At 39.2% G+C, this 24,624-nt stretch overlaps 1 protein-coding gene across 1 annotated transcript in view; it reads left to right on the top strand.

Annotated features, from left to right (window-relative positions):
* Positions 1-8,459, top strand: part of LOC141363163 (ribonuclease inhibitor-like) — a 29,715-nt gene extending 21,256 nt beyond the window's left edge. Inside the window, exons 4-5 of the mRNA XM_073865741.1 lie at positions 3,622-3,798; positions 8,282-8,459. Coding sequence (XP_073721842.1) covers positions 3,622-3,798; positions 8,282-8,459 — 355 coding nt within the window. The remainder of the gene's footprint in view (positions 1-3,621; positions 3,799-8,281) is intronic.
* Positions 8,460-24,624: the final 16,165 nt, after the last annotated feature.

Genomic DNA, 24,624 nt, shown 5'->3' with positions numbered 1-24,624 from the left:
AGAGATGGAGACGTTTATCTACAGTTGTCCTTCATTTCATTTTAGAGTCTTGCTGATTAATAAACAGTCTGAAGAATCATTTACGTTAAGAGTAAAGCTGTTTTCTTGAGTTCACGTTAATGATCTGTTGTTATTTTTGCTTTAGTGTAGCTGCTGGTGTGTGAAACCTGTTCTTCACCTTATAAATAATGCTAATAATTATAATACAAGCTTTGGTCAAGCATTTTTGACCCAGTCTTATTTGAGGCATAAGGTAACTGTATAGAAAAGATGTATTGTTGTTGTTCGCCATTTTTAAATGTTACAATGTCATTGGTGTGTGTAACAGCTCAAGTATACAGTATGTCACTGAGACGGTCTCTGAAAATCAGACTAAAGCCTCAAATCTTATTGTGAGATAAAAGCATCACAGTTTAATTTCAAGCATTAATTTCACTTTGATTTCAATCGCTGACATGACATTACTCAGTCAATATCAAAGATATCAAGTTCATACTTTCACAAAATGTTCTTTACATTAGGTAGGATGATTTAATGTGGGAAACAGTAAATCACAAAGAAATACTTCAGCTGGGTTTTCACAGGCATGGTCACAATTATCTTTAATCTATGTTTAATAATGTTGCATTTTCTCTGATTATTTGATTACTGTACTGTATTTTTCAATTACATTTACATTGCACAATAAATTATCTTAGCTGCAGACATTGTAAGTATCTATAAATACTAGGGCTGTCAAAATTAACGCGTTAATAATGCGTTAACGCAAATTCATTTTAACGCCACTAATTTTATTAACGGAGATTAACGCAACGCGCAATTTCTGTTTGACCCTTGGTCCAGCCCATAGTTGAATGAACAGAGACGCAGACAAATGTGACTCTCTCTAAATGAGTAAAAGGTTTTCATAGAAATAAGAACATTAAGCAAATCGTCTACCAAATCCAATGCTCTAAATGCTCGTTGGACATCTGATATGATCTTTATTTATACGTCTGAGAGGTGTAACGTTACCGTCCTCCTAATGCTTAATCTAATACAAAAATGCGTCTCAATTCATTTTGGTTTCGCTTTTATGCATGACTTAGAAAATAGACTGCAGGACTTGCTTGATGTTAAAAGAGTCATTAAGAGAGAAAGTTCGGTACCTGATTAATGTTAAAGAGTTATTAAGAGCGACAAGACTCAAAAGTGATCCCCTCACGCTGACTGACTGATATCTGAAGCGCGTGCACACAGACGCGCGAGTGCGCGACCCGGATATATAGACATCTACACAAAATTACAGTTTTACAAATATCTGTTTTGATAAGAATTCACGCAGGTAGGCTCTATAATCTGTTATGTTTTAAGTAAATGTTTGGTTAACTGTTGGGTAAAAATATCTGATGTGTAACATTATATTAGATCACTTAGATTTTAAGCAGTCTGTCTCAATGTCAATCAAACAAAAGGAAAAAAAGTTGAACATACATTGATGATGTTTTTGCTTTGTGTGTGCTAAATCTATTAGTTTTACCAGTGATTTTAAGGTATTGATGTGGTAATATAATGTATGGATGTGGAAATGTTTGTGGTAATTTGACTCTTTCAACTTCAAACACGTGTAGTTCTGTCATATTTTGTTATATTTCAACAAATCATGCATTGTTCTATGTTTTAATAGAGAATGTCAAAATATGAACAACTATTTTTTTTTTAAATTTGCTAATTCCGACTCAATTTGCCAGCACATGTCACAAATGATGCAGCAGCAAACAAAAATGGAGAAAGAAAAATCTTCTGAAAGGAAAATTCATATACAAAACAATGGCTGGTGATTCTGTTAAAATGTAAACAGGCTGTTGTTAACATACATTTGCATAAAGCATCTATATATGTATATATGATTAGAATATTAAAAACCTGAAAAGTGTTAAATTAGGGTAAATTTAGAATGGATAAAAATGTGCGATTAATTTGCGATTAATCGCAGTTAACTCATGAAATCATGCGATTAATCTAGATTAATTTTTTTAATCTATTGACAGCCCTAATAAATACTGTTAATTGTGGTCAAAACAATAGCAAAAGAAATAGTTATGTATTATTAAATTACAGACAAAGATTTTGAATAGCTACAGTAGGTTGGATTGTATGTTTGGTGCGAAATGGGTATGGTGGGGGCCCGACCTCATATTCTTTCATAGGGCCCAAAATTGCTAGCGGCACCCCTGCCGCCAACAGCACAACATATCCCGGGCATATTGTAATCTTGTTGTGAACCTCCTGGGAGTGTTTTATTGATCTTCATCTTGTAGTTGTGGCTGCTGTGACCATAGACTAAAGCAGTCCGCCCCTGCCGTGTTCACATATGACTAAACAAACTGAACCAAGAAGAAAAAGCAGCAGGTTCTGAAAACACCCTAATGCTGGGTACACACCAGAAGATTTTTTACATCTTATAAGATTTAAAAAATGTGATGGACCACAAACTTGAGGATAAAAAATCCTAGATTTATCCGTTTTGCTGCTATAGTGTGTGGTGTGCCATTATGCGTTAAAGACAGCACACCACACACAAACAGATTTTTAATCAGAGTCTCGACTGTGAACACAGGAAATCCCACAAAATCTCGCAAGACTTCAAAACAAGCATGGCGGACGATATGCAGGAAGACATTTCAATGATAGTGCTTGGAATAATTTTTACAAGACACGTTGTATAAACATTCGTGCTGTTGCCACACATCAACAAGCTGATCCTCCATCTCTACTGTTCACATCAACTTCACTTTGGCCGTTTCTCAATCCGAAGGCTGTAGCCTGCTGAGGTCGCATATGCAGGCTGCATACGTCAATAGCGTGCTCGCGTTTGTCCTCGGGATTCCCCACACACATCAGGATTTCTGATCGTAAATATTCAACATGTTGAATATTTACGATTCGCGATCGGTGCGGCTCCGACGTTCTTCCGAGCAGGTTCGGACACTCTTAACACACCTCACATGAAGGGACAATCTGATAAGATAATCTGTGAAACCTTTGCGATACTCGGGACATAGCTAGGATTGTCGGAAGGGGGGAAATCGGCCCAAAATCAGCCCGATTATCTTTTGGTGTGTACCCGGCTTAAGATGTCCTCAGACAAGTATTGTTCAAAATTCAAAGACAACATTTATAAAAAGTTTTGGTCCACTTCAAATGTTGAATATTGAATTTTAATTTAATCTCAGTAATGTATTTGATAACTGAAGCTGATTTTATTCAACATTCATCACAACACTTTAACTCTTACTGAAAGTCACAAACATAAAACATTAAAGTTGAATTATGAACAAAAGTAAAAAACAAAAATCATTCAGAAATAAAAGCATAAGAGAAAATTTTGTGATATCTGATGAGAGAAATCTGATTTCATTACTGTATAAAAATAAATCACACTGTTAATATAAACATAAATTGATGAAGTTCATTTACTTGTAAATCTCACTTGTAAATTTCAGTAAAACACAAACACACATAAATAAAACTAAAATGAAAATGTCCATAAACACTAAATGATGACAGCAGAGAAACAAATTCAACTCACTGTAGATTTGATCTGTGTGTGAACAAACTGTGTGTCTCTGTTCTCTACAGGTTGAGATGGTGTAATATCACAGATGAAGGTTGTGTTTCTCTGACTTCAGCTCTGAGATCAAACCCATCACACCTGACACATCTGAATCTGTCTAATAATTATAGTCTAAGAGATTCAGGAGTGAAGCGGATCTCTGATGTACTGAAGAATCCTGACTGTAAACTGGAGATACTGTGGTAAGATCATCTCTCTGATAGTCACACATGTACTGAGGTTTAGTTAAACATAAACTGTATGAAAAAAACACACTGAAATGTAAAGTAACTTGGCCCGCTTCCCCGATAACGTTCACTCTTAGCGCGCTAATAAGACTCAAAAAGATATATCTTACCAAAGTTGTTTGTGTTCCTAAGTGTGTTCCCCGAAGTGTCTTTTAAGAAGCTTCTTAACACGCTGCTTCTAAGTTCGACGTAACAATGTCGCTGTCCCAAGTGAAGGTGCTGAATTATTTGTGATCGATCGCTCAAGGATCGATTTTCCACTTCACGCAAAGATGCATTACAATGTTAAGAAAGACAACACGCTCTATACAAATGGAACATTACTCAAACTATTCCAGTAACATTTATTTTAACATGGTTAAGTTATCCGTAAAATAGACTAATAATTAAGTTATCAAATTGTCAGTAATATAGACGAAGCGGGTATCCCTCGCTAATCATCCACCCTCCTTATCCTGTTGTGCCACTTGTGCCGCTTCTTGACATGGGTTGAACGACTTTTAAAAATGATGATATACACTTTTATACTAATGGTAAGGTACCTAACAATCAGAATTGATTGGCAAGCAGCTGCAGTTACTTCTGTTTAATGCGGTATTGCTTACCATTAATGTTTTCAATAAAAAGCAACCTAGTTAGATAGAGAATATGGTCTGAGAAGATCCAGCAGCTCCATAATGAGTTGTCTTGGGAGGCAATTTTTTTTTTAATTTAGCCACGTCAGGCAAAATGTCAAAAGGTTTAAGGGTTGCCGGATAAAAAAAATTGTTTTGGAGTTACCGGTGTTGTGTGGAAGTCTGTTCTCTATGTTTCCCTTTAGTGTAGTGTTTTTATAGCGTTTTTATCACATTATACGTTTATTCTTTATATACATTGAAAGTTTTAATGGCTACTGAGATGTATATGTGTGCCTTTATGTAATGTATCTTGACTGTTTTTGATTGTAAGTCAATTATTTTTACAGTATGAATCATATTATATGTATAATATACACTGAAAAAATGATTCATTGAATTTAATCAATTTTTTTAAGGTAAGTGGTTGCAATCAATTTATTTAAGCTACATTTAAATAAAAGTTTTATATTTTATTTTACTTTACTAATCTTTTTTGTTTAAATGTAGCTTAAATAAATTGATTGCAACCACTTACCTTAAAAAAATTGATTAAATTCAATGAATCATTTTTTTCAGTGTATATTTATTATGTATGGAAACATAAAGGTTTTAAAACAAACAGTAGGGAAAAAAGAGCTATATGTTAAAAGGCATAAAACTGTCAAATATGAAATATTAAAAAAATTGTATAATAGAATACATGATATTATTGCTTTTTAGTATAACCAATTGAAATCTTTAATATTTCTAAATAAATTATAAATGTAACTTGATGAAAACACTATAAACATAGAGGGAACAGACTTCAATGAGGAACAAACACAGACGCCGTCTTTGATTCGTTAGTTCTGATACCAAATAAAGTCAACTGCATAAATAGCCCTGTATCCATTGCAAACATATTTTATTATAAGTCTTAAAATGTCCATAACATAAAATCATTGATAACATACCATAGTTTGACTTGTACTGCGCTGTGCTGATTTCTAAAGACTGCAGTGATAGCGTTTTGCTCTCAAACAACGCTAAGGGTGTTTTCACATCTGTAATTCGGTTCATTTGGTCCGGACCAAAAGCAAAAAATGATACATTGTAACTTTTTTAGCAGATTTGGTTCCATTTCACACCACACTGATTGCTCTGATCAGCACCAATTGAAACAAACCAAAATTCTGTCATGTGATAAGATCAACATCACTCATTGGCCACATGTATTTGAACGTATTTCCTAAACGGCTTCACGATTGGTCAGAATCAATGTGCGGGGAACCCCCGGAAGTAAACAAAAGAAGGATAATACAGCAGACACCATGGACAGACGGCTGCGCGCTGTAAATATGTCTCCGTGGTTGTTATACATAGTTTGTATACAGCACTCTAGACAAACTGTTCATTTTCAGAATGAATCGCGGATGCGGCTTGAAAACAACGGTTTAATGCACTACAAACGGCGAAGACAAAAATTTCCGAGGCTCCGCCCGCACCTCCTCGCACCTCCAGGTATGTCCGCGATTTGTCATTGTGCTAATAATTGCTAATAGAAACGGTCAACAAACACTTCCTCATCCGATAATGCACTGCGCAGTTGACTACGGCAGCTGGTTTAGTCCAAAATGCGCAGTACTTTTGCAGTTAGGTCGGTTTGATCTCGGATCGTGTTCTCACCACAAACTAACCGCTCTAGAGTTCGTTTGAAAACGTACCGAGACCACCTCTGCAAGCTGGTCTCGGTCCGCTTGTTTGGTCCGCTTCTGGTGCGCACCAGAGTTCGATTGCTGCATTCTCACCTGCCCAAACGAACTGCACCAACTGAGCAATCGAACTAAACAAGGCAGGTGTGAAAACCCCCTAAGAGAGAGCTTACGAATGGTCCAGACCAACCTTACGAAAGTGTGACTTCCAGAAGAGATACTTAGCGTACGGACGTTTTGGGAATTGTGCCATAGAGTTAAGAGAGAGGTTAAGAAATAGGTTAAGAACTACTAAGCGATAAGAACGTTTTGGGGAACTGGGCCCTGATCAGTAAGCAGATACATCAGCAGTCTCATGAATAATTATGATGTTGTGTTGTTATATTTCCCCTACACACCTGACTGACTTAAGTTACATAACCGTGTAGACAACACACACAAGACATTTATCCTCAGCGGGTGTCTACAGAAGACAAACACTCAGTCACACAACATTTTGTCCATTATGAACACTATGAAAAATGAAAAAAAATGAAAAACTATGAAAAATTTTTTCATGATGTGGATGATTCTGAATCAATTCACAAATGTCAAGAATTGATTCTTAAAAGTTATTTTACAAAATAATAACGTGACGTTATCAGAACCAAAAGGCTGAACTCAACTGCAGGAGGGGTGCTGCACACGGACAGCTTGAGAGCGCGCACCCCACGAGCACCCACAGCGGAGCTTACACGAGCAGAAGAGAAAGAAAAAACAAATACATCTAACCCTATTTGACTCATTATAAACTGCAAGAAAACAAAATACATGTTGGGATGATCTTCATCTGCCTTTTCTCTGTTCAGTGAGCGGCAGGAAGAAACAGCACCTTTCATTTACAGACTCATCTGATGTACTAATAGTGTTTCCAAAAACCTGCCGCTAAATATTTAGATCTAAATAAGAACATGATTATACTTCTGTAAAAATATGCACATCATTTGTTATTCAGACGGAGGCGCTGGGTGCGCTGCATTAGATAAATACTACAGTATACTGCCAAAATCACTGTGTATAATGATGATGATTAGACGATATGTCAGTTACAGTTACATATTGATATGATGGTTAACACATTAATTATATATGTTGATTGTGAATCGATTCATGAGGGTCCAAACGATTCCCACCCCTAATGAACACAAACACTTGAGGAAATAAGATCATGTGTTCAACCTGACAGACTCCAGTCAATGTCTTTGAATATGATTTAATCACGACTGAATCCTCCTCATCAGTAAGAATACAAGAGTTTATATAAGATAGATACATGACAAAGTCACATCATTTATCTCTAATATGATTTATTCTTCATATCTGCAATTCAGAAACTCCTCTCTGTTACCATGCAGACAAAAACAAATTTAACTTTCTTGATGACCTCAGCTTTAACAAGTCATGTGGTTTTAAATTGAAATCATTTAACCACACGTACTTTCTCTATTTTAACACATTTTGTTGTCAAAAGCATACAGTACAAATGTTCAAACCTGTAAGGAAAAGACATGTTAGTTATAATTAGTTATGATTCATTTCAATTTCCTTCACAACGTGCAACAAAACTCCTCTGTTAAAATGTCAGAAAATGTAGTTTGGTGTTTCTTTGATGAAATCTTTGCTGATATTATTGTGTATGAAGAGTTTTTCTCCTCGTCGTGTTGTTTTTATAAAGATGATTAAAAACATTGATCCGTCATTGACACTGACACACACATTAATAATGTTTTTATAGATTGAGTGAAATTGATCTTTAAACACTGTAACATCTTTAAATGTAAGATCAGAGTTATGTTATCTCCAGCTGATATTCCTCCTGTAATAGAGGAAGATTTTTACATCAAATATCTGATGAGAATTACAAGTGTGAGTCATGAACTCAATACAGATTTATGAAGAAATGTTCATGTGGTTTAGGACATCTAACACTAATAGTCAGCTGTGTGATGGATTTATTTGACATTTAAACACACAGTGTCTCAGTTGCTGAGGGATTGAAAGAGGAACATTACATGAAGAGATGGAGGTCAGAGATTTGTGGACAAACTTTGTAGTTTTGTATAATTCACATAAAGTCTCTGTTCTCTACAGGTTGTGTAAGTGTGATATCACAGATGAAGGTTGTGTTGCTCTGACTTCAGCTCTGAGATCAAACCCATCACACCTGACACATCTGGATCTGTCTCATAATAAACTCACAGATTCAGGAGTGAAGCTGATCTCTGATCTAAAAGATGATCCACATTATAAACTAGAGACAGTACGGTGAGTAAAGCTCATATAAATAAATGTTTAAAGTAAACTCATGCAGTGTCATTTAAATCCTAGAATACAAATATTAGAAATAAATGTAAATTGATCTGCTGCTGTTATAGGCAGAGCCGGATTAACGCAAAGGCAAACTAGGCACGTGCCTAGGGCCCGATTGGCGGGATGGGGCCCAGACAGAGGGGGAATTTTTTACAGAACCATTACAGCTATCGAGTTTTAATAAATGTACTTAAACCTAACTATTTTCACTTGTTAGTGCCTAACAAACAGAAGTATTATATTAATTAAACAGCCATTTTATCTCCAATAAATAAAACATTTACTTGTGTTTAACATTCACAAAATAATTTAATAGTGGTATGCAAAACATTCAATTTAATTCAAAATTGAATTCAATAAAAACATTGCTGCTTGTGTTTTACATGCACAAAATAATTTAATGGTGGTATCCAAAACATTCAATTTAATTAAAGTATTATATTAGATACATTTTAAAACTTCAATGCATGTATGATAAGCCTATGATACGTAAATATTTAAAATGCATCAATAACTGATATCATAGGTTAACACAGATAAAATCATAGTTAAGTCTTTCTTTATTAAGCCCATTACTGAGTGTATTTGTGTTTGTGAGTTTATGACTGTTGTTGTCTGAGGTGGTGACTCGGATGGGAACGCCAGTCATCAGAATGGTTGATTTTCAAGTTCATCGTTCCACTCTGTACCTGACAGAGTTTCTTTAAGGACACAGACATGGTTGCTGCAAAAAATAAATAAATAAAGGACAAACGATCATTTCCCTACGTTATATAAGGCATGTTTGCATATAATAACGAGGCAAAAAAAAAAAAACAGTTCCTTGCATAATAATTCATGACTCCAATGGCAGAACTAGCGGGGTCAAGATTTTTTTTCTTTAAGCCCCACGAAAATCACGTTAGATACCAAACATGATAACAAAACCAATGGATAGTGGCTAACTAAGTCAAATGCAAGCAATATGTGCTTTAAATTCACTTCACAAACGTGAATAGCGTAAAGAAAAATCTAGCAGCCTCAGAAACGATACATTAGACCAGGGGTCACCAACGTGGTGCCAAAGCACATTCTATTAATAGTCTCAACTGTAATATTTATTCATTACATATTTTTATATTAGCTTGCCTTGGTTTACGTATGTTACAATTTTAAACAATACTAAAACATATAAACAAGTCAAATAAAATAAAATAAACAAGTAAAACAGAAAAGTTTAAAGTAGAATATATCAAAAAGTAGCCCTCCAGATGGTTTTATCCATTGTGGTAGCCCTTGCTCATAAAAAGGTTGGAGACCCCTGCATTAGACTTTAGCACTACCATTACTTCGAAATAAAACTGTATAAAAAACTGTATAAAAACTGTTATTATATAATTCATATAACTGAAACATAAATAACCAGTGTTTTGAGGACATTTACCTCAGTGGACGTGTTGCTCGACGAGGATTTTGTTGCGATTCTCAATCTTGAAGAGAAATATGCAGCGAAGTTCTCCCGCAGATTACTGACACCTATTGGTTATTTACTTGTACTACTGCCTTAACAATGACACTCCCAATGGATAAGGTGAGGATAATTTAATAGCATTTAATAGAGCCGTGTAATGAAATTTTTTTACAGTGTATGTAAAATGTGAATTAACTTTTATTAGTAACTTTGGTAAGTTTCAGATTTCAATTCATAAATAACCTCGATGGGGGGGGGGGGGCAAAAAATGCAGCCTGCCTAGTGTAGTCCATTTATTAAATCCGGCTCTGGTTATAGGCTGTGTATCCTTTAAACCCAACAAACAGAAAATATGAAGTGTACATGAACAACACTTGATGCTTTGTCAGATCAACACAATAAGAATTCAATCCAATGTCTGAGTCTGTTTACTAACTGTGATGTTGAGTTTGTTCACTCCAGGATTTAATACTGTGATCTTACTCTTCTTACACATTATATATGATGTTTGTTAATGGGGTTTGTTTGATAGGCCGACACCTCTATAGTTATGCACACTTGACTAGATGTTCATCTTAAACTCTTTTTATAACAACTTGGTTTTTATTTCATGTTTTAAGCATTATTTATCAAATCATCAGAATACAGACAGAAATAACAACACAAACACAATATATACACAACAGATAAACACAAAGTACAGATGATAAATGATACAGATGAAGATTAGAAAAAAGAAGAGAAAGTCAACTCTTAAAATCTGATGGACACTTCACACAACTCTCTGTCGAGCTTTGACATTGATGCTGTTTCTCTTTATTTACACGACTGTCAACCTCCAGGACTTTTCAAATAAAGCATCACCTTCATTTTCTTACTGTTTGTGTGTGAACTCATAAAACTGTCAGTGTGTCATTATATTATACTACATGTTGTGTCGAAGTCTGTTCCCCCTATTTTTCCCTTCAGTGTAGTGTTTTTATGGCGTTTTTATCACGTTATAGGTTTTATTATTTATATATTTAAAGTTTTAATGGCTACTGAGATGTATATGTGCGCATTTCTGTAATGTATCTGTATTGTTCTTAATGGTAAGTCAATTATTTTTACAATATGAATCATATTATATGTATAATATTTATTTAATTATGTTTGCAAACATTACATTTTTAAAACAACCAGTGAAGTAAAAAAAAAGAAAAAGACAGGCTATATTTTAAAAGAAATACCCTAATAGAAAACTGTCAAATGTATGAAATATTTAATAAATTGTATTATAAAATACATGATATTATGCCTTTTTATTATAACCAATTCAAATCTTTAATCTTTCTAAATGTAACGTGATGAAAACGCTATAAAAGCACTACACTAAAGGGAAACATAGGGGGAACTGAGTTCGACACAACACCGGAACGCCCCGGTACTCAGTACCGCCACTTCTAAAAATAGCTCTTGAGCGTACCACCACCTCTACGTGCGCCCAGAACGTGCTTTTAGCGTACCGGAACGCTCATCTGTTTAAAAATCAGAGGTTTAATTTAATCATTTGGCTGCGCTGCCGCTTTTCAGAGCGCCCTTAATGTACGCTTCCTAATTCGTTCCACCGAGAGCAGAGACTACATTACCCATACACCCTTGCTTTTACAAGTTAAAAGCGCATGCGTCCTTCAGTCAGTGTCAACGTGCTCTGGAGAGGTGTGTGTTTGTGTGTGAAACGCTCAACCTTAGCTGCTCGGTTAAAATGAAAATACAATGAACACGTAATATGCCCTCCTTGTTTTAGACTCTGAGTAGTAAAAGAACAAGGTCAGAATCAGAGGACTCGCTGACATCCCACCAAGCCAGAATGATAGCTGCAGGTCAGACGCAAGCCTTGTAGGTACGTGATAATCTCCGCTGTCGCGGCTTTCAGTTTGGTTCCCCTCGACGCAACTTCGGATTTCCTCAGGCGATGTGCAGAAAACATTCTTGAAATTGTAATATACATTTAGTTTAATTGCTAAACTAAAAGTAAACGAAATTTCAATGAATTTGAACGACGTGCACAGTAGTTTTACCACCCGCAAAATGGAAAAAAATGGGACAAAATGTAATGACTTGTAAGAGACGGAAGCAAACGCAGGTGAAAAATATAACAATGTTTATTAAATATAAACAAAGAGAGAGTATTCAATATCAATGCGGAAGTAATCCAGTCCGGTGTTGTTGATGGCAATGGTGACGATGACTATGGTGGAAGTTGGTGTTTTGAGTGCGACGTTGGTGGAGTGGTGAGCAGTGGTGAAATCCAGGCTGACACGGAACATCCACACGAAGACGACGACGACAATACACATCCAAACTGAAACACGTAATCCAATGCACACGGAACAACCAAGCAACACGGAGACTGAGCAAACAATAGAATCTGGCAGGGAACAGAAAGTCAGGTGAGTATATATGGAGATGATGTAATGATGAACAGCTGGAGCGAGACAATCAACACACAGGTGACAGGGATTGCTCTAACGAGCACATGGCAGGGGTAAGTGAACAACACACACACACAAACATGACACGGAGGAAAACAATGGATTTTCCTACCGTGACAGTACCCCCTCCCCTAGGAACGCCCCTCGGCGTTCCCAGCCTGCTTTACCTGCTGATTGAATTCATCAATAAGGCGGTGATCTAGTATGTCCCGAGCAGGAACCCACCTTCTCTCCTCCGGACCGTAACCTTCCCAATCCACCAAGTACTGAAATCCGCGTCCCCTCCGTCTGGAGTCCAGAATACGGTTAACCGAATATGTGGTTTCCCCATTAACGATACGAGGCGGAGGGGGAACCTGGGCAGGCGGATTAAGACGGGAAAAAATCACCGGTTTAATTTTGGAAACGTGAAAGACGGGGTGAACCCTCCTGTACGCAGGAGGAAGGCTAAGACGCACTGTTACCGGATTAATGATTTTGGTAACAGAAAACGGGCCAATAAATTTGGGAGCAAGTTTATTCGAGACGGAACGCATCGGAATATTCTGGGTTGAAAGCCACACTCTTTGACCGACGACGTATCGGGGAGGCTTCGACCGGTGGCGATCGGCCTTGGCCTTGGTGCGTGACCTTGCCTGGAGCAGAGCTCTGCGAGCTCTGGTCCAGGTGCGGTGGCACCTCTGGACTAGTGCGTTTGCGGAGGGAACCGACACCTCGGATTCAGTACTGACAAAATTAGGTGGTTGGTACCCTAAACTACACTTAAATGGAGACATGCCCGTAGATGACACCGGCAGAGAATTGTGTGCGTACTCCACAATTGAGAGTTGCTGACACCAGGACGAAGGATTCTTGGAAACCAGACATCGCAACACCCTTTCGACGTCCTGATTGGCTCGCTCGGTTTGACCGTTGCTCTGGGGATGAAACCCGGACGAAAGACTAACAGTCGCCCCTAGCAATTTGCAGAACTCTCGCCAAAATTTGGACACAAACTGGGGACCCCTGTCAGAGACCACGTCTGTCGGGAGGCCATGTATTCGGAAGACGTGGTCAATGACAGCTACCGCTGTTTCCTTGGCTGAAGGTAATTTGGGCAAGGGAATGAAATGGGTCGCCTTCGAGAACCGGTCCACTACGGTCAAAATCACCGTATTACCCTTAGAGGGTGGGAGGGCGGTAATAAAATCTAGCGAAATGTGGGACCAGGGTCTCGAAGGGACAGACAGCGGTAAAAGTAACCCATCTGGAGGACGATTGGAAGTCTTACCAACAGCACAAACCGAACAAGCCAAGACGAAGTCGTGGACGTCACGAGCCATACCAGGCCACCAAAATCGTTGCTTGACTAGAAACCTAGTTCTACTAACCCCTGGGTGACAAGCAACACTGGAACCATGACCCCACTGGAGGACGTCTGACCGTAACCCTTCCGGCACAAATAAACGGTTCGGTGGGCAGCGAGCCGGGGGCGTTACCCCTTCTAAGGCTGTCAAAACCTTCGATTCGACCTCCCATCTGAGCGCGGAGATAATGATTTTCTCCGGTAAAATGGGCTCGGGAGTAGCAGTACGATCGGAACGCTCAAAAAGACGGGATAAAGCATCGGGTTTGATGTTCTTGGAACCCTGTCGGTAAGAAAGTGTAAAATCGAAACGACCGAAAAACAATGCCCACCGAGCCTGCCTGGAGTTAAGTCTTTTGGCAGTTCTAATGTATTCGAGATTCTTATGGTCCGTCCATACAATGAAAGGTACACCCGACCCTTCAAGCAAGTGACGCCATTCTTCCAGTGCTAGCTTGACCGCCAACAACTCTCGATTGCCAATGTCATAGTTAACTTCCGCAGGAGATAAACGATGGGAATAATACGCGCAAGGATGAACCTTTCCGTCTGAGGATGCGCGCTGGGATAACACTGCTCCTACCCCCACCTCTGACGCGTCGACCTCCACTATGAATTGACGTGAACGATCAGGGGTAACGAGAATGGGAGCTGAAACAAAGCAGCTTTTCAGTTTGGCAAACGCAGCCTCAGCTGCGTCTGACCACCTGAACGTCAAACCAGGGGAGGTCAAAGCGGTCAGAGGTGCGGCTAGTTGGTCTGAAATTGCGAATGAAACGCCGGTAAAAATTGGCAACCCCAGAAATCTCTGCAGGTGCCTTGCGAGACTCTGGGGATGGCCAATCTACCACAGCCTTAACTTTCTCAGGATCCATGCGAACACCCTCAGTCGAAATGATGTGTCCTAAAAAAGAAACAGACTGTGCATGAAAAACACATTTCTCCGCCTTGACAAACAATCCATTCTCTAACAACCGCAGAAGCACTCGTCGTACGTGTTGCAAATGTTCCTGGAGAGACGAAGAAAAAATCAATATGTCATCCAGGTAAACATATATGAACTGGTCTACCATGTCTCGCAACACGTCATTAACGAGTGCTTGGAAGACTGCCGGCGAGTTCGTGAGACCGAAAGGCATCACGCAGTACTCAAAATGGCCACGAGGGGTGTTAAACGCAGTCTTCCATTCATCCCCCTTCCTGATGCGAACCAAATGATATGCATTACGTAAGTCCAATTTAGTGAAAACGGACGCTCCCTGCAACCTCTCGAAAGCTGAAGACATCAACGGCAAAGGATAAGTATTCTTAACCGTGATGTTGTTCAACCCTCGGTAGTCAATACAAGGTCGCAAGGATCCGTCCTTCTTCCCCACAAAAAAGAACCCCGCCCCCGCTGGAGATGAGGAAGGGCGAATGAACCCCGTTGCCAGAGAATCAGAAATATATTTCTCCATGGCCTCCATCTCCGGAACGGACAGAGAGTATAACTTGCCCTTAGGCGGAAACGTACCTGGCAATAAGTCTATCGCACAGTCATAGGGACGATGAGGAGGAAGAGAATCAGCCCGCGACTTACTGAACACCTCCTTCAGGTCGTGGTACTCCACGGGCACGGTAGACAAATCCACTGCTTTCCCCTGAAACACAGACTCAGAAACAGAAACACAAGCAGAGACAAGACAGGACTTATGACACTCCTCGCTCCAGCTGGTAACAGAACCCAGTTTCCAGTCAATTCTTGGGTTATGGGAATGAAGCCAAGGATGTCCAAGAACTATGGGGGAGAGAGCAGTGTCAGTAATAAAAAATGAAATAGTCTCTGTGTGGTTTCCGGAAGTGATGAGTGTGATAGGTGCTGTGGTGTACTTGATAGTGGGTAACTGATGTCCATTGAGGGCGAAGGGCGCAATCTGGTGGGTGAGTGAAGTGAAAGGTAACTTGAGCTTACGTGCTAGTGAGCTGTCGATGAAGTTGCCCTCCGCCCCCGAATCCAGAAGTGCGTGCCCTGAGTGCGACATAGTGGACCACCGTAGTCTCACCGGAAGGAGAGTGGATGTAGTAGAGGTCTTCTGTGCGGAGATCCTGCCCGATAGTAGCCTCTGTTTTACTATCGGGCTTGGTCTTTTACCGGGCACCTCTGGCATTGGTGACCCGACTCGCCACAGTACATGCAAAGACCCCGGGATCTCCGCCGCTTCCTCTCCTCCCGGGGTAACCGAGCTCGACCCACCTGCATGGGTTCCGGATCTGAGAGACCACCGGCGGAAACTTCGTTGGACGGATCCGTGGACTCCGCTTGACGTAGGGACAGACCTTGAGTCTTCCTTTTGGCAGCAGTGGAAAGGCGTGCGTCAACCCGGATCGCCAAGTCCACCAACCCGTTGAGCGACTTCGGTAATTCCGCCGTGATGATCTCTCGATAGATCCGATCCGCAAACCAATGCAGGAAATGATCCCACTGCGCTTCCTCGTTCCACCTGCACTCCGCCGCCAGGGTACGGAACTCGATGGCATAGTCCGAGACCGACCGCTCCCCCTGCTGGAGATCCGTGAGGAGACGGGCGGCCTCCCTCCCGGCGACGGAGCGGTCGAAAACCCTCTTCATCTCCTCTGCGAGCGAGGCGAACGAGGAACAACAGCTGTCCTTGTTTTCCCATACCGCCGTCCCCCAGAGGGCAGCCTTGCCCGAGAGGAGCGAAAGCGTAAACGCTACCTTGGTCTCCTCAAGGAAGAATGACCGGCGCTGTTGGGCGAAATGTAAAGAACAGTGAGAGAGAAAAGTACGGCAATAGTTGGGCTCACCGGCGTATTTCTCCGGGATAGGAAGTCTCGGTTCCGGGATGAAACTATCCCCTGGAGGTGAAGATGGTGCGGGCGGCATGGCTGGCGCAGTGGGAGGCGTGATGTCCGGAGATCGCTGAGAGAGCTCGGAAACCTTCGCCACCATTACCTGGACGGCCTTCCGCATATCTTCAATGGTCTTATCCTGATGATCCATGCGAGCCAGTGATCGTTGGAGAAACTCTTCCAGCGCGGAGATTGGCTGACCACCTGCTGCTTCCATGTTGGCCAGATTCTTCTGTAATGACTTGTGAGAGACGGAAGCAAACGCAGGTGAAAAATATAACAATGTTTATTAAATATAAACAAAGAGAGAGTATTCAATATCAATGCGGAAGTAATCCAGTCCGGTGTTGTTGATGGCAATGGTGACGATGACTACGGTGGAAGTTGGTGTTTTGAGTGCGACGTTGGTGGAGTGGTGAGCAGTGGTGAAATCCAGGCTGACACGGAACATCCACACGAAGACGACGACGACAATACACATCCAAACTGAAACACGTAATCCAATGCACACGGAACAACCAAGCAACACGGAGACTGAGCAAACAATAGAATCTGGCAGGGAACAGAAAGTCAGGTGAGTATATATGGAGATGATGTAATGATGAACAGCTGGAGCGAGACAATCAACACACAGGTGACAGGGATTGCTCTAACGAGCACATGGCAGGGGTAAGTGAACAACACACACACACAAACATGACACGGAGGAAAACAATGGATTTTCCTACCGTGACACAAAATAAATGACTGTAGAGTTTCAAATGGCCAGTATTTTGTTATTCTTGACCCCATAGACATGGTCTTGGTGTCATTTTAATGTTTTTTTTCAAGCTTTTTCTATCTGAACCACTAGTTTTAGCATTTAACCATGCTGAAAATTTTACTCACATATCTACCTTTTGCACATTTTATTTATGTTCAAAAACTCTTTCTACAATAGCTCTTTCTAATGGTATTTTTTCAAAATCCTTTTGCACATTTTATTTATGTTCAGTAGCTATTTCTAGCTCAAGCAAATCCACAAATTTATAAAAGGATTAATTATTTTTTACAAGGTCGTCTGTTGACTGCTAAATATAAAACCCCTTCAATATAGGAGTCGAGTCAGCAAAAAAAATAGAGTACCGGCACCTCTTTTGGGCCACTTAAAGCACTGCATACATATCAATACATTCATCTCTTACATTGACATCAAATATTCAGAGGAAATAGATGAAATGTGTTTTTGTATTGTTGTAGCTCATGTGTATGTGATAAACAGATTGTTGACATGTTTATTATGTTGAAGATTTCATTTCTATCACTGACTGACAGCACTAATAGTTTGTTTTTCTGTCTCTTTATCTGACACTGATGATGATCTCATATCTGATTCTCTTTCATTTTTATTCAGGACTTATCCACAGATCCCAAAATGGATGTCTGTCTGATCTTCAGTATGATCAGGGGCACGTTCAATCTCACACCGGTGCACGACGTTTTGCTACAGTTTCCGGGTTGAACGACATGTTTCCTGGAAACGGTGTGCAACGGAATGCAACAGGTTTTAGAAGCGTTTTCTCTTGTTTGGTGGGTGTGTCAGAAATGTCGGCCCAATCAGCGCCAAGATGTATAAAACCACGCGGTAGTAAAGAGACAGCTCGCTCAATGGGTTCAAGTTGGAATGTTGTCTTTCATTCTGGACGGCAAGGTCAGTGACTGTAACATTGAGGGTCTTTTACTGTATTAAACACACATTTATAACGATTTTGTCAGGCTTCAGAAACATTTAAAAAAGAACACAAAGAATGGCCTCTCAGCTACCGTAGTTGCAACTCTTGCGTCCAGGGTCCGAAATTAACTTTTTGGCTCACCTGCCACGGGGACTGGTAGATGAAAAAATCCACCAGCCAAGCATATTTTTTACCGGCCAGAATAATAAACAGCCTTTTTTTGTCACATGTACATTAATTTCATTTGCTGTATTCATGGCATTGCTCGCAAAATTTCAAAATCCCTGGTAGCCCTTCGGGCAGGCACTCTTCAGTTTTTGGTAGCCCGAAATGAATGGAAGTAGCCCGAATAAAAAATACATTACTTTTAATGTAGAATATTAAAACAAAACATCTATCAAAACACAAATAACACATATCAAATTTTCAGTACATATCAATCATCAGTTCAAATTTTTCTTCTAACCAAAGTGAAATATCTATACATCAGATTCTGAATCTGAAATATTAAATGAAGTCACAGATAAGAAAATGCCACTTGACTTTGTGGGCATAGCACAGTCTTATTCAATTAGTTTTACCACGGGCCAAATTTTGCCAATACAAAGGCAATAGGTCCTCCAACCACAATGTTTAATCTGCTATTCTTGTTGTTGTTTTGATGCTGTTGTTTTTTTAACAAACAAAAAGACTGGATTTCCATGTAAACCAACTTATCCCCACACCAGATATACTCACCATTTAAAAGTGGTTTAGTGGGTCACAAAACTCACAGTTTGTATCATCCAGTTACAGATTGGAAATTTTTTTCGATCAGAAAAACAGGGGTTACTGTCGCTTTAAGAGCGATTGTGCAACAGAGTCACTCTCTTCACTGCCCGTACAATCTATACTTTAAAGCTTGCTGCGAGAGATTTAATTTTCTTACGCGAGGATAGTAATGACTGACAGGACGAAGGAGGATTTGCCCAACAAATTCATGACAAATCATGACGGATTGCTTCCTGTACTGCGTCTTTTCACGCGATCGCGAAAGTGAAAGTAAAACTTGAGCGCGCGCTCAAACGTAATTTAAATACCCTGAATTTCATACACCATTATTACACATCCAAATCTGTGAAAGAATGCATAAGCATTTAAATATATTTTTTCCTCCCTATAAGTCAAGATAGCCCGACGGGCAGGGCGGGGATGCATTGATAGCTAATATGCAGCAGATAGCTGCAGACCGCAAGTTACCTGCAGTAAGTTACTAGCTAGAAACAGACCGTCTCTAGTGCGAGACTTGGAGCATAGAGACGTTCTGTGGCTAGCTCACCTCGTTCCCAGATTAGTTACTGGCAAACACATTATATTGCATTAATATTTTGGTATGAAAATCACCCGCCAGTGTGGCGGGTAGCCTTTTGAATTTAGTCGCCAAACGGAAAATCTACCCGCATTTGGCGCTTGGCGGGTGTTAATTTCGGACCCTGCTTGCGTCATCACAACAGGGCGTTCAACACATCGCCGTTTCTGTTTAATAAACGTTGTGCAACGTTTTGTTGGGGCTGAACGCAGCCCTGATGGTGAATAAGAAGACACAATCGTGACATCACTTCCTCTTAACCGTATGAGTTGATTATTCAGTACAAGATCTGATCTGTGACTTTATCTAAATCTGACTTTGAAGTGTTGGAGGTAAATCTTCATCCTAACTCAGCTTCTGTCTACACATTTCCTATAAGAGCGATTTATCAGTCAGTGTAAGAGGAGCAAGAAATCTCATAGGATCATAAACTGAAGTAAATACTGACAAGATTCCTCTTCTTCTACACTGTTGGGGTTTTTAACTTCATCTTAAACTGAAATGTGTTCAAGTTCAGCACAACATTGAAGACTCGCAGCTCATTTATCTCATTTATCTATCTGTCTTTGCTTTTGTGTTCTTCAGGATCTGACTGCAGGACTTTTTGATGATTATCTGATCAATTACAAAAAAGTTGAGACACTGAATGAAATGTATTCAAAATCACAAAGTTTAATAAAATGATAAACTTGACATTTCAGCTTTGGTCTATCGCTGTTGATTATCTGTCAGACGCTTTCTGAACGGCAGAGTCAAACTGCGCCATCTAGTGGACAAACACAAACTTTGCAATAAATTTACAATAAAACACAACACATTCTATACGTAATTCAAAATAAATGTAAACACAAAACAGTAAATTCATACTCAGTCAGTACATTAGGTCATTATTATAATTTGTACAATCTTGAGGTAAAATCCTGGGGCCTTATTTATCAACATTGCGTAGAAAATGTTCTATATGTGTACCTACGAATCAAATTTAGTATGTGCGTAAGTAAAAAAAATCGGGATTTACCAAACGTGCGCACGTGGTTTGTACGCACATCAGTAAGTAATCCTTGATGATAAATCCCACTTGTTCTTAAGCACCATGCTCGTGCACGTTCATGTTCATTTGCATTCCGAAACGCCTTCAATGAACCATATATGGTGACAACACCTCCCGTTATAAGTCACGTGGTTGTGCTTTTTCCCTCACCACAATAATGGCAAAGAGAGCGAAAAAGAGAAACTTTACAGACACATAAATCGAGTTACTGCTGGATGAGGTTAAATCCTTATAACACATACTGTTTGGTTCACTTAATGCGCGAGGAATGACTTACAAAAGAAAACAAATCTGCATGGGAACATGTTACCAGTGAGTTTAATTACGTTGGGTACAGTATGAGAACACTCCTAGAAATAAAAAGTGGTTTGACATTAAATAAAAAACGCGTCACAGCACACCAATGTGAAATCAGTGCAAATGGAGGAGGACAGACAATGACAGAACTTTCCACCTTGGACAGCAGCATATAACCAGCATCAATGGCGCGATCTGAAACACGCTCCCGGCGGATGGATGATTTCCCAAGTCTTCCAATAACACAAGATAAGTCATTGCACTGCATTGTCAGCGCTTCATTTATAGTGGTAGACACCAACTTGACGACAAATCACAAATAAATCATTAACTTCAACAATGGTTTGCTGTTACTATACACAAATCATTTTAGTACCTGCTTGTGGATAATAAATACACACTTCTTTACACACTGGGGATGATTCTGTGTAGTATCGCTATTCTACCACTAGATGCTCTGCGTACGGATACTCAGAGGTGTGCGTATATTTACACACATTTCTACATATAAGTGCAATTTGATAAATTACACACTTTGCGTAAAACTGTTCCTACGCACACTTTATGCACACTTCTGTGCATACGCACGCTTGATTAATGAGGCCCCTGAACTCTATCAAAGACGTCTGAACGTCAGGTGTTGTTTTAAAAATGACCGCTTGAGGTGGTTTGGAGGCGTTTATGTGCTTTGGTTGCTACAATACTCGCTATAGTATTTTTCAAGCTTGATATCATTGTTTGCCTCGTGAATATACAGCATAAAATGGTGACGATGATAAAGTATGTGAGAGGAGGAAGACTAGATGAGTATAAAGCAGAAAATTAGTTCTGGGGTCCGTTCTTCGTACGTGGATTACTCGGTTAGCTGGATTTGATTGTTGATGATTTGGCTTGATCTTGGATTATTTGGTTCTTCAAAGCTCATCCTAGAGTTGCTGTCATAGCAACCGGTCCATAAGATTAAACCTGCTCGGGAGCAGACTTATTTCATGTAAACAAGATTAGTTTGTACCTTTTTAAGTGGATGTGATACGGAAAGTCTGACGCAGTTGTGTATTCTTCATTATACGAGAAATACGAGAAGAGCTTTTCAAATTCAACACGTAATAAAAAAGGATAGATTAAATCTTTTAGCGATGTCATTTAAAAAATATATAATATAACAAATATATTTTTTCTGTGCTTGTGTGACTTGTTTTTGTTTAACAGATTTGATTATCATTAAATGAATGACAAGACAAACATGCTGATCGCTTTCATTTTAAATTTATTTAAATTGTCATTAATAAAAACAGCAATCAATCATACCCAGCACTAATATATGTTATAATATGTACAATAAAGAATATTACTTGGTGTGAAATAAGTTTCCTTTGAATAAACTCATCTCCTATTTTAGTTTTGTCTTTAGATTGTCAAGTAGGCTTAAGGGGTCTTTTAGTAATTTCTATCTGTTATATAAACTCTGAATACAAAGATGTTGCCCTGTCCCTTTCCTGTGACAAAAATGACAATAACCAAATAAGTTTTTTTGCACATATTTTCACATATCTTTATCTTCTTTACTACACTTTTCTGTGCAGACTCAGCAGATGCAGGACTTTCAGTTAATGTGGATTCCTGCTAATATTGTTGTAGTCAGAAATCAGTTATATAAGAATAGTGTAATTGAAGTAAACTTATTTAACCACTTGCATATAGTTTCTCTAAAGGACTTTCATCTGAGAGGATTTCTTTACTGTCATGTGCATTGCTCAGAAACATGCACTTTATAATCTTTTGATGTAGAATAACATTTACATTCCCTTACTGCACATCATACTTCATTTAACACATTATTGGGAACTGCTAAAAGTGTTGGTGTATTATCTACAACTGCACAAAAGAGAGGAAAACACAATCTTATAATAAACTACAATTAAAATGGTATTAATCAGCAATCAAAGTGTTGCATTGGCTGTGGGTTTAAGAAAGAGCAACTGCTCCAGAGATGATCTGTACAATCAATCAGTTTAGAGACATCACTCCTGCCAGCACATCACATGAAGATACACGACTACCACCTGTTTTTATTCTGCTTTTTAAGTTGCTGTTACAAACAGACAAATAGCATTGAACTGTTTTTAAAAGAGACTTAAAGTACTTTAGGAGCATCAAAGTTTAAATCAAGCATATAAAGATATCAAGATTATATTTACACAGAATATTTTACATTGTTTATGGTGATTTTATGTACAAAAGTAGCTTTAACTGGGATTCTAAATTCAGTGTCATAAAAAGTTCACAACCTTCCATCAATAGCTCTCAGACTGCAGGGGTTAAAAATGGGCGTGTCAATAACAACATTGCTGATCAGTGTTTCTACTATCGATATGTATTGCCTTTTCATGCAGCGCACAAACACGCAGTCATCTCAGATAATTCAATCCTGTCATACTAATCATCAACAGCAGTGGTGTTCAAAGAACCGGATAAGCGAGATATAATTTAGCGAGATCTAAACATCTTGGATGTCTCATTTGATCGTGGATGTATTAAGCGACGTACAAAGAACGGACCCCAGGACTCTTCTACTATAAACTCATGCTGTTGTAATGGATGCAGTATGAAGTTTATCAATGTCTTACTGAAATAGACAAAGACAGATGAAAGCAGATGTTGCTCTTTCAGTATTGATGATATCCCGAGCTATGTGATCCCAAGTGGATTTCAGATTTGTCTTTTTTGGTCGACATACTGCATTATCTGAATGTGGATCTGCAGGGGAAGTTAAAGATGGTGCCGGCCTGGTGCAGTGTTTTCACATTTATCAACAAACTCAAAATGCATCTACAAAAGAGTTAACAGATTTTCCATCTTTGTTAAAGTGTACAAGCAGCAGAGGTTGTAAACAAGTGTACTGAACTGTATGCAACACTGCTTGAAAATCTCAAACAGAGTTTTGAGGACAGATTCTCATCAACACATTCACTGCTGAATCATTGTTTAAAAGTCCCTTTAGTGGAAGATAAAGCAGCATCTCAGCTTGAAATTATTGAACTTTCTGAGGATGACAGACTTAAACATGTTCTAAGGGAAGAAACTTTGGAGTTTTGGAAATATCTCAATGTTAAAAGGCAGCACTAAAACTATTGTTTATGTTTGGGTCAACTTACATCTGTGAATCACTTTTTTCAACACCGAAACAAGTGAAATCAAAGCATGTCACTGTCCCGACTAACACACATGTGAAAGAATTACTACAAACTGAATACAAGCCAGACTTATCAAAGATTGTGGAAAACAAGGAATGTCAGGTCTCCCACTGAGTCAAGTAAAAAGAGAAAGGCTGATACAAACATTCAAATCCATGAAAACTATTGTGTATGTAATTACAAATTCTAATAAGCAATTAATTGTAAAAGTCCTTGTGAGAGACATTTGTTGTGTGGCTCTTTGAAGTAAATGTTCCTTTTTTTGGCTCATCATGCTGAAAAGGTTCGCCCCTCCTGGCACTCCTGGCATTGTGTTGTCCCGTGTGAAAGGAACAAATGACTCGGAGGACCCGAAGATGCGACAGGTGAACTAATCAATTCTCTTTCCGGCACAGAACCAATA

Source organism: Misgurnus anguillicaudatus, unplaced genomic scaffold (genome assembly GCF_027580225.2).
Source record: "Misgurnus anguillicaudatus unplaced genomic scaffold, ASM2758022v2 HiC_scaffold_33, whole genome shotgun sequence".
NCBI lineage: Eukaryota > Metazoa > Chordata > Actinopteri > Cypriniformes > Cobitidae > Misgurnus > Misgurnus anguillicaudatus.
This window is presented reverse-complemented; position numbering and strand designations above follow the sequence as displayed.